At 45.7% G+C, this 11,300-nt stretch overlaps 1 protein-coding gene across 1 annotated transcript in view; it reads right to left on the bottom strand.

Annotated features, from left to right (window-relative positions):
• COL9A1 (collagen type IX alpha 1 chain) overlaps positions 1–11,300 on the bottom strand; it is an 89,933-nt gene continuing 78,633 nt past the window's right edge. Inside the window, exons 37-38 of the mRNA XM_040261412.1 lie at positions 8,839–8,916; positions 1–1,049 (exon numbers count right to left, since the gene is read on the bottom strand). Coding sequence (XP_040117346.1) covers positions 862–1,049; positions 8,839–8,916 — 266 coding nt within the window. The 3' untranslated portion in view covers positions 1–861. The remainder of the gene's footprint in view (positions 1,050–8,838; positions 8,917–11,300) is intronic.

Genomic DNA, 11,300 nt, shown 5'->3' with positions numbered 1-11,300 from the left:
TGGGGAGCAGTAAGGGCTTTTTAATTTCTCTGTAGAACAAAGCACTAACATTATAAACACAGGCCTACAGAAAAAGCTTTACGTATCTCAACAACTGTAAGTGACTCCTTTTCATTGAACACAGCTATAAAAAAAACATGCAAGAGAGTAAGAAACCATATTTATTGCTTCTTTGGTACAACCAGAGACGTGACCTCAAACCTTGAAAATAAATAATCTCATCAATAAAACTACTGAACGGTGGGGTATTAAGATTCTTTCTTTGCTTTCACATGGACGAGCCCAAAATACAAATGGGTTTGGATACAGTACAGTTCAGCAGAAAGGCAAGCTGACGCTCAGAACCCCACGGGTGTAAGGAAACCACCCCAAGTGGCACAGCAACTGCAGAGTCCCAGGAGCACAGTGATGGGGATCTTGAGCACCAATTCTGTTGACAGGAATGGGGCTGCTTCTTAACTAGTCTGGTAAATCCCTGCAGAACTGGAACGAGCGTCTGAGAACATGTGCTCACTACAACATGGAAGTAACTACCGCAACTGAGGTAAACCAAACAGCGGTCTCTGTTTATTGGCACAGCGGCCCGTGACATACCACACACGGATAGCACACGCGAGTTCAAGAGCCTGGGGACGGGACTGCCAGTTCACTCAAAGGGAAGGGTGTTGTCTGTCTGTCTGTCTGATCCATTGCTCTGTGGCTCCCCTCAAAGAGAAAGGAGAGAGGATTTGCTGAATAGCACCATTGTCCTAAACCTGATGCTCAGATGGGACTTCTAGGGTACCACTGAAGGGGCCGTTTCTCCCCCAGGCGCCTTCTTCAGGCGTGGTTTCCACCGACAGCCGCGTGGCACCAAGCCCCTCACTGACTGGGACCTTTGGTGTTGAATGCCCGCTGACCGGCCTGCATGGTGCAGGATGCTGGCTCGCAGAAACCAGGGGGGCCCGGGGGTCCTGGGGGGCCGGGCACACCGGGGATGCCTGCCGCCCCGGGGGGGCCTCGCTCGCCGTCCCGGCCGTTCCTCCCGTAGCTGGCAGGACCCGGGTCACCTGAAACACACAGAGGGCGTGCTTGTGAGCAGGACACCCGCAGACACAGAAGGCACTGGGCCCCTCCCCGGCCCGGCAGCGTCTGCAGAGGGCCTGGAGAGACACTCGTAGAAACGACGGGATGGCCAAACCAGATCTGGATGGTGGGACAGGAGCCCTTCATGGCAGTTGAGTCGCTGCAAAATTAAAAGTGTTAGGAGACCCCAGAATCTCTCATCCCCTCTCCCACCTGCCAGATACAGCAGCCTCTCCACACAGACGTCTGCTGAGCCCAGGAACAGGCCGACTCAGATGCCAAACACACCTGGACCTCAATCTCTCAATAATTCATTGATACAGTTTGTACTTATTACATAATGAAACTATGTTGGACCCAGTGGATTAAACAGTTATTCCATCATCATATGTATATTAATCATTAAAATGAATTTCACCTGATTCTGACTTTTTTAAATTCACCACTAGCAGATTTAAAATCATACACGCCAACTCGCATTTGCGCCTCACACTGTATTTCTTCAGACCACGCTCCTGTAGCAGCCACCCTTATTTCTACAGGGTGATCAAGTTCCAGGCAGGGAGACGTGCCCCTGGGTGGTTGGAAGATGCAGACAGGTGTCTGGAAGGCCTAGCTCTGCCATACGAGTCACTCATCTCCCTGTCTCCTCATCCACAAGATGGATGATGCCTGCCTTAGGACTATATTCTCTGCCTGAATGCGCCTGATGAATGACTATTAGAAAATTATTGCTTCGTGTCTCTTAGAAGACTGTGCAATGCACCCCCACAAAGCTCCCTGAAATCCTTCTCATCAGAGCTATACCCCAACAGGAATGACACAGTGCCCTAAGCTCTTGCAGGGGGTGGGGGGGTTCTTTCTTTTGTCAAGTCCAAAGATTGTTTGGTTCCTCCCTGAACCAGTGAGGCATGGAGTCACAGACCCCATAACAAAGAGACACATTTCTGCGAACCTTCTCTCCATTGCACCAGCAAGCTGTCACACGATGCCTGCAAAGGTGGTGATACCAGAGGCATGTAAAAGGAATCCTGTGTGCCAGGATAACACAGCGTTTACAGAGATCCTCCTTTGGGTCCGGGCTTCCCTGGTGGTTCAAATGGTAAAGAATCTGCCTACACGCAGGAGATGCAGGTTCAATCCCTGCGTCAGGAAGATCCCCTGGTGAAGGGCATGGCAACCTGCCATGGCTGGAGAATCCCAGGGACAGAGGAGCCTGGTGGGTTGCATGGGGTCACAGAGAGTCGGACACGACTGAGCGACTAACACTTTCATTTCTCCTCGTGTCCACGGTCTTAACCTGGCTATTAAGCCAAAAGGTGAAAACAAAATCTATATGTTCAATTATATTCACTTAGATTTAGTTTCTTTCCCTGTTTCTTGGCAGTTTTTAGTTTTCTGTCCCTATTTTCATCAGTTCAGTTGTGTCCGACTCTTTGCGACCTCATGAACTGTAGCACGCCAGGCCTCCCTGTCCATCACCAGCTCCCGGAGTCCACCCAAACCCATGTCCATTGAGTCGGTGATGCCACCCAACCATCTCATCCTCTGTTGTCCCCTTCTCCTCCTGTTCTCAATCTTTCCCAGCATCAGGGTCTTTTCCAATGAGTCAGCTCTTCACATTGGGTGGCCAAAGTATTGGAATTTCAGTTTCAACATCAGTCCTTCCAATGAACACCCAGGACTGATCTCCTTTAGGATGGACTGGTTGGATCTCCTTGCAGTCCAAGGGACTCTCAAGAGTCTTCTCCAACACCACAGTTCAAAAGCATCAGTTCTTCGGCGCTCAGCTTTCTTCACATCCAACTCTCACATCCATACATGACCACTGGAAAAACTATAGCCTTGACTAGACAGACCTTTGTTGGCAAAGTAATGTCTCTGCTTTTTAATATGCTGTCTAGGTTGGTCATAACTTTCCTTCCAAGGAGTAAGAGTCTTTTAATTTCATGCGCTGCAATCACCATCTGCAGTGATTTGGGAGCCCAGAAAAACCTTATTTATCCCATTTGCCTTCTGTTGGTCTTGTTGCAGTGATCTGGTCTTTTTTAGCTGCCTTATTACACAGCCCACATACTTTTAGAAGGAAACTACATTAGAGACACTGCTTTACACATAACATTCTTCCCATTATACTTACTATTAGGTCCACAAATAGCCACATTACAGGACAAAATGTAGTGAAGCTTTACACATCTCAAGGCTGTAGACAAGCAGATATAAGTAATTTCCCTTCATTTATCTCATAAGCCTTCGTTTGACTACAACAAGTGATTAAGCAGGTAATTCTGTGTTTCCCTCTCAAGACAAAGTCTACCCCTAACCCACAGCCTCTGTTGACAAGGCTTTAGCAGAACCCTGCCTTTAAGCAGAGCCTGTTCAGATTTCCTGGCACGGAGACAGTTAAAGGTTGAGTTGGTCTTTTAAGGCTTACAAAGAGAGGCCAGATATAAATGCCTTTAAGTGGTCAGGCTGGATAAACGGCAGCCCATGAGCCCATGCCGGGGTTGTGAACAGTGTCATCAGGACACAGCGTGTTCGCTGTTTGCACATTGCCCTGGCAGCTCGGCACTACAAAGCACAGGTCCGGGCTGCAGCAGAAGCCATCTGGCCCTCCGGGCTCAAAAAGCATCATCCTGCAGCAGGGGGAGGAGAGGGCGGGAAAGGAAGAGAGTGGCATTAACACAAACATGACCACGCTAAACAGACAGCCAGCAGGAGCTGCTGTATAGCACAGGGAGCTCAGCTGGCTGCCCCGTGATGACCTGGAGAAGAGGAGGAGGAGTGGGAGGGAGGTTCACGAGGGAGGGGGTATATGTATACTTATGCACGTATGCATATACATGCTTACATATGCAACGTGTGTGTGTGTGTGTATAGTTGTATGGCAGAAACCTCAACTCTTATGGGGAAGAGAAAGCACGAATTGAAATTGCTCTCACTCTGCTTTGCCTGCCTCACGGGTGTCTGAGCTACACTAACAGCCTAATAATTAGAGTTTTCTGAAATTTCAAGGACCTATAAAATGTTACTGCCAAACCTTTCATGATTTTTTAAAAATGAATGTCTGTGTAATTCTCTGTATTAACACTAGAGGGCAGTCGTGTTACACACAGAGGCCCAGCCTCTTGGCCCTAACACCACCTGCAGTGCAATAAAAGGGACTAAGACACAGGCTTTAAAAACAAAACATGGAAATCATTTCCAGCATTCAGTAGGGAATTTCTTACATTTCTCACCTTGTTCTGAGCGCTTGACAAAGCACATATGTTTCAGGAATTAGTGTACAAAGTGGTTTGTTTACGTAAGATCCCCACACCCCAGTAAAAGAGTGGAGACAGGACAGCCACAGAAAAGGGGTAAATGACTATGCTAGACTCAAGCCCGGGCTTCCCAGGTGCCATTGGTGGTAAAGAACCCGCCTGTCAACGCAGGAGACGTAAAGGGCTTGGGTTCAATCACTGGGTCAGGAAGATCATGGCAACCCACTCCAGTATTCTTGCCTGGAGAATCCCATGGACAGAGGAGCCTGGTGGGCTACAGTCCATGGAGCCGCACAGAGTCAGATATGACTGAAGCGACTTAGAAAGCACACACACAGACTTAAGCTTAAAGCGAGTGTGCCCTTTCTGCCTGGAACTTCTTCACTCAGGATCCACAGGCAAAGCTCATCTATCTGCAAACCTTGAACAAGAAACCTGGTGCAATAAGTACGAGTCAGTCTAACACCCGGGTTCATGTTCACACACAACCATCATTTAAGGTCCTCGTTCTCCCAGCACATTTAGATACACAAAGAAGTCAGGGCCCACTCTTAAATATCTTTTCTTCAAATCCCCAGAGTGGGAAGCAACTGGTCCCCAGTGAACAAGTTCAGCGGCAACAGGCAAAGAGTTACTGGTGGAGAGACACTCCCCAAAGGTCTCTGTTAAGAGACAGACACAGGAGAGGTGAGGGCAGGGGGCAGGGTCTAAGGTCCCAGAGGCCTTGCTCAGTGTGGTCCCCACAGCTCTGGGACAGGGGCAGAAAAGGAAATGTGCCAAAGTCAGGGGCCAGAATGGCGAGATAGACTCAGCACACACCTGGACCATCTGCACGTTACTCGAGAACATCACAGCAAGAACCTGGACACGTGAATGTTGGCCTTGTCACTTACTACCCAAGAGATCTTTGTCGAGGCCCGTGACCTTCATGAGTCTGTATTTCCTCAAACATAAAAGGAGGAATAATAATAACTAAAGGTGCAGAATGGTTGCCGTAAGCCAGGTGCTATGCTAAGTGCTTTCCAGATATTAACACATCCACAGATCCTCCTCAGTGAGGAGGGTCTATCCATGCACGGGAAGCCCAGCTCCAGAGCCCCGCCCCTCTTACACACCTGCCCTGCCCACCTCTGGCTGTGAGACACACACTCGACGATCTGTGTCCACGTTTAGACGACAGGGCGCTACAGCCCAAACGACAGTCCCTGCAATTGTCATGATAAGAACCCAAGGTCTGTATCAGACGATGGACCATCACACACCCAAGGGGCACGCAATATTTCACAGTGAACATGCTGAGGGAAGGAGGGCAGACAGAGGGCAAAAACAGCCCAGAAAGAGCAGCGCCATTCTGACAACTGACCGATAATGAAGGTATTGCATTCTTCCAATACATCAGGCCGTGTTAGCACCAAGAAAGTGAAAGTGAAAGTGAAGTCACTCAGTCGTGTCCAACTCTGCGACCTTATGGATTGTAGCCTACCAGGCTCCTCCATCCATGGAATTTTCCAGGCAAGTGTACTGGAGTGGGTTGCCATTTCCTTCTCCAGGGGATCTTCCTGACCCAGGGATCGAACCCAGGTCTCCCACATTGCAGGCAGATGCTTTACCATCTGAGCCGCCAGGGAAGCCCAAGAAGAATGACCAAACGATCTTCTTTCCATTCAGGAGGACCCGAGTCCCAGATTCAACAACAGGTCGCAGAATGTCCTATTCTGCCAGTTCCCTCCTTTACTTAAGATGTGTGTTATCTACGAGGCTCCAGACAAGTCCCTGAACACAGCCCTGGTGAAGGCTCCCCTGGGTCCTCAAGTCCAGATGACTTGCCCTACCTGACCACTCGTCCACACACAGATGGCTGTGAGAAACCAGAAATCACGTTCCTACCCACACTCCAAGCTCTCCCAAGGATATTTAAAGCAGCCCAGCTACTTGGTGACGTGATTTCCTGGGACCAGCGCTTTGCACTTGTGGTCTGGAGTCGCAGCAATTCAGCGGATGGAGGGTCTGAGGTGTTAGGGGCAGTGCTGACTGACAGAAGGTCGAGAAAAATCCACAAAGGCTGAGCCAGGGTCCAGCTCTGCACTTCAGCCACCTCGAAATGCAACAGTGCGTTTGTTACATTGATAATAGTTCTAATAACTGGCATTTCTGGGGCATCCACTATAGCCAGAAACTGTCCTAGGCTCCTTTCATGGAGTGATTGTTCTTAGACTCTCTGGGAGATGGGATTATTGATTACTATCTCTCTTTTGTAAGTGGGGACACCAAGGCACGGAGCCAGTCAGGAACTAGCCCAATGGCATAAAGCTCCAAAGTGACGGTCAAGGTGTAAAGCTAGATATCTGAATTACAGAGCCCACACTCCCAAGGGCCCACTCTCAGAGGACTCGATTTAGAAGAAGAATGGCCCAAAAATCTCTTGTTCAGGGACTTGATGGATTTGGGAAACTGTTCCCTGAGTATGTTTAAGCAGAGACATGGGGATATGAGCCAACCCAAAACCAACGATCCAGCTGGTGCCTCAAAGCAGATGGTATACACAGACCCGACTGCGTGCTTCAGAAAGTGAGCCTCGATTCTTTAAAAACTAATCTGTAACTCTGACTTCGCCCTAAGTAATGTCAAATATCCCCTCAACGAAAATCTACCTAAAGCACAGAAAAACACAGATGGGTAGAACCAGGAAGGGAGGGGCGAGGGCTGGAAAAATGCAGCAAGGAAACAGAGAAGGGCAGGCTTCCGAGACCTGGACAAATCTGACTTTAACAAATCAGATTTAAGCCTTAACTCCAAGACCAACATGTAGTCATTTTCACAAGGAAGACCAGCTGAGGGTCACGTAGAGCTGCCGGGGATGACTTGCCCTGTCTGACCACTCACCCACACACAGATGGCTGGTGTCCTAGAAAGCAAACCCAGGGAGCCCCTTCTAGGCCAAGCAAGGGTCCCGCGACACCAAGCAAACTGCACAAATACAAGCTGGTCTCCACCTTCCTATTTTTAAACGCAAAATGGGATTTATCAACAGATTTTTTTGAAAGCAGAAGTCACCAGATAGGATAATGTATTTTTGGTAAAATGTGCCAGTAGTACAAGCTGCTGATCCAGGAACTGTAATTTGTCAACAAAATGGGAGAAGGAGAAATTGTCAGGATCTCCTTCAAATACATAGATAATTAAGTAAATCGCAATGATGTTATTTTATTAGCCTTCAAACACTATTCCTACCACGGATAAGAGAGATGAGCCCTCAGTAAAGTCTGTTTTTCTTTTCTTTCTGCTAGACATCCATCAATGAATCCAGACTTTACTGTTTATTAAAATCTTCCCTGGGTCCCATTCAACTCCAGCCAGATTTTCTTTCCTTTTCTGATCACAAAGGCTTCCTTTTCCAATCACAAAAATTCATCAACTTGTGAAAACATCTTGACAGGCCCACCAATTACCATTTTAGAAAGGCAGCGTTTGAGCTATCTCCAAATGCATTCATACTTTTTAAAATTCTTTTAAATGAGAAAGTGATCACCAGGAGTAATGAAATGGATAATTAGAAAGCAATGATGTTTGGGGGCTGCAATTATAGCCATGATTGACTATGTAAGCCTCCAGCAGAATTAGAAAACGATCATTTCTTTGCTAGATTTCCCTCAACCAAGTTTTTCAGATCCACGGCGGGAGTGTGGGCCACCCTCCTTCTGCACAAGTCCCCTCCCCTGACCAGTTTCCTCAGGGGCCTTCCTGAGCCTTGGCCCTGAAGCACTCAGCGTTCACTGGAGGCTCAGGCTATTCACGCTCTTCACCTGAACTGGATTTCAGCCCCCAGGAGGCCGCTTCTGCACTTGGACTTGGCGGTCGCATCCAGCGGATTCACGTGGGGCAGCCTGGACCTCGGCCACAGAGTAGCCGGTGTGTAAGGAGAGCAGACACCCAGTGAGAGTGCCCACTCTCACACAGACACGACTGTGTCACCTCAGTCTACCCAGCTGGGCTACATTCTTGGAGTGACTTTTGCGAGTAGGAATGTGCAGGTTTATTTATTTTGGGATATGGGTTTCTGGAGGGTCCGGGTGTTTGAAGGAGAAGCTTTCAGAATAAAATTTCAGTTATTCCCTGTGCAACATGAATAGCTGAAAACTTGGATTTGTCTTCCTGTTGCTCTGATGTTTTAGTTTAAAAAAAAAAAAAAAAAGAGGAAACTACCACTGGGCTAGAAATGGACAGGGCCCCATTCATCCAGAGTTTTATAACAAGTGGCTGGACCTCCACAGCAATATTTAAAGTATTTATTTAAGAAAGTAACATTTCAAGACATGCATTCCTCTCAAAGAATACAGACATGATTTACAGACTATTTAACTCTTCATTAAAGGTGGTCTTCAAAAATCGATGCCGGTCATTATTATCACATGATAAGCAGAGGTAATCAAAGAGCCATACTTTACAGTGTGATCCAGTTCAGACCACCTGCTCGATACCACTTCCCACCTCATCGTGCCTTCATCCTTACCTGGGAGACCGGGAGCTCCTGGCAAACCTTTGGGACCTCTTCCTGGGGGGCCACGATCCCCTCTTTCTCCTGCATCACCTGTGTGCCATTAAAGAAAGGTTATTTTTCTATATGTCTATAAAAATGAACATAAAGCATAAATATAAATTCACCTTAAAGCAAAGCCCACATTCAGAAACCAAAACGTTATGAGGTTGCCACAAACTAGGTCTTACTAAGTACACAGCGAGGCAAAAATCGAGTTAATTATATTAAGATATCTAAGGGGAAAAAAATCAAATGATCATATCAGTAGATGCTGACAAGCCATTGATACAACATTCAATAAAATAAGTACCAAGCTACTTCCCTAACATGATAAAGTCCATCTATCTCAATCTTGAAGCTGGCACAAAGCTTAACAAGAAACACAAGCAGCAGTTTCACTGAAGTCAGAACATTATTAATACAAACATGCCCACTTTATCACTATTATTATTTGGTTTGAGCCATCCCTGCTTTCAGGTGATATGACTGTTTTCTTAAACCCTAGGAAATCAACTCAAAAGCTACTACAGACAATAAGAGAATAGCGAGGTACAAAATACATGGAAATCAATATTCATTATATATATAAACAACAGCCAGTTATAAGATGCAGTGAACAAAAGTCTCATTTGTAATGATGACTAAATCGTCAATAACTAGGAAAAGAAGTTTAATCAGAAATATGCAAATCCAATATGAGAGAAAATTGAGGGAACTTCCCTGGGGGTGCAGTGGCTCAGAACCCACCTGTCACTGCAGGAGACACAGGCTCCATCCCTGGCCCAGGAAGAGCCCACACGCGATGGAGCTACTGAGCCTGTGCGCCAGGGTTCCCGAGCCCACGCCCCAGAGCCCGTGAACCGCAGCGACTGAAGCCCGTCTGCCAAGCCCGTGTTCCACAACATGAGAAGCCCGTCCACCACCACAAGAGCGGCCCTCGGTCACCACTAGAGAAAAGCCTGTGCAAAGCGGCGAAGGCCCGCCGCAGACAAAGAAATAAATAACTCTTTAAAAAGAAAGAAAGAAAACTGAACGGAAGCTTAAAAACAATCTAAATAGCCATTCAAGAGAGATATACACTATGGAACTTCCACAGAGTGGAATATTAAGCAGGGGTAAAGAAGAATCAGGAAGGTCTGTGAAATGATGCCCAAGACATTGTTAAGTGTAAAAAGCAAGGCCCAGATGACTTACTAAAGGACAATGTGATTTGCTCCTAAAAGGACATGGGGAAAATATATATATATATTCATAGATCCTTTATAGTGTCACTGGTAAGGGTATGTAGCAAACTAAGAACAGCGAGTCCCTGATGGAAGGATAAAGAAAACCGGGCAGATGGGAGGCAGGGATGGGACAGACACTCTTCACTAAGTATTTTTTTATACATTTAAAAACTCTTGAACCATGTAAATTTAGCATCACCAAAAATAAATTAATGAAGTTTCAAAATGTAAAGTGTGCTGTCACAGTGCCTACAGTTCATTTCTGTCTCATTATTTATAGAGAATGTCCTTTGGATTGCAACCAACCATGTGCCTTTGCAAGACCGTTGATTGAATTCAGGAATTCAGCAGCCACAGAACAAAAACTGTATTCATTATCCTGGCCCCTGCAGAGGCCAAACTTAGAAACTTGGCCTCATTAACAAAACACCCTAATACCTTAGTTAACAGGTGTTAAATGACATCGACTACGCCTAGTAGAAGACAACTTCTACTACCCCATTAGCAAAGTAGTATGCTATTATTATACTATATCCTTAGAAGAGGCAATGGCGTTTCACAATAAGTTCTATACATAATCTTTTTATCCAAATATTCATATCAATCCAACCTCACTAAATATCGACAGGTTTGTTACAATTTAAAAAAACAAAATCATGCACAGAAAAAAAACAGGAAGAATATCTGTACAGCCATCTGTGCATTTGTCAAATAGTCAAAAACCTCTAATTAAGAAATGAATGTTTAGTAATCATACTTTGACTTTAGCTGTGCATGTCCTTGTGTGAACATTTATATGATGAATCAACATTTTGAAGATAATTTAAATTTTATAAATATTATGTAAGGATATACATAATATTCAAGCTCAGCTTGAACTCATATATATAAACTAGCTATTTTTTACACTCATCATCAATATAACATTACTATAATAGGAAGATATGACAATTAGCATTTTAAAAACTAACAGCTTATGCTCTCTTGTTAACTTGGCAATTTAAATGTCATTTGACTGTAATTCTCAAGGCTGGCAGTGAGAAAGTGCCACATTTTCTGAAAACACGAGATGAAGATTATAAATTAAAATGCAACTTTCACAGCGATAGTGACAGTTAAGCACATTCTAGCATGAAGCCACACCAACTTCAAAATGTTTGCAAGGAATAAGACCACTGCCTCTTTAAAACAACTTATATATATGTGCGT

This window comes from Oryx dammah, unplaced genomic scaffold (assembly GCF_014754425.2).
Source record: "Oryx dammah isolate SB20612 unplaced genomic scaffold, SCBI_Odam_1.1 HiC_scaffold_19, whole genome shotgun sequence".
Taxonomy (NCBI): Eukaryota; Metazoa; Chordata; class Mammalia; order Artiodactyla; family Bovidae; genus Oryx; species Oryx dammah.
This window is presented reverse-complemented; position numbering and strand designations above follow the sequence as displayed.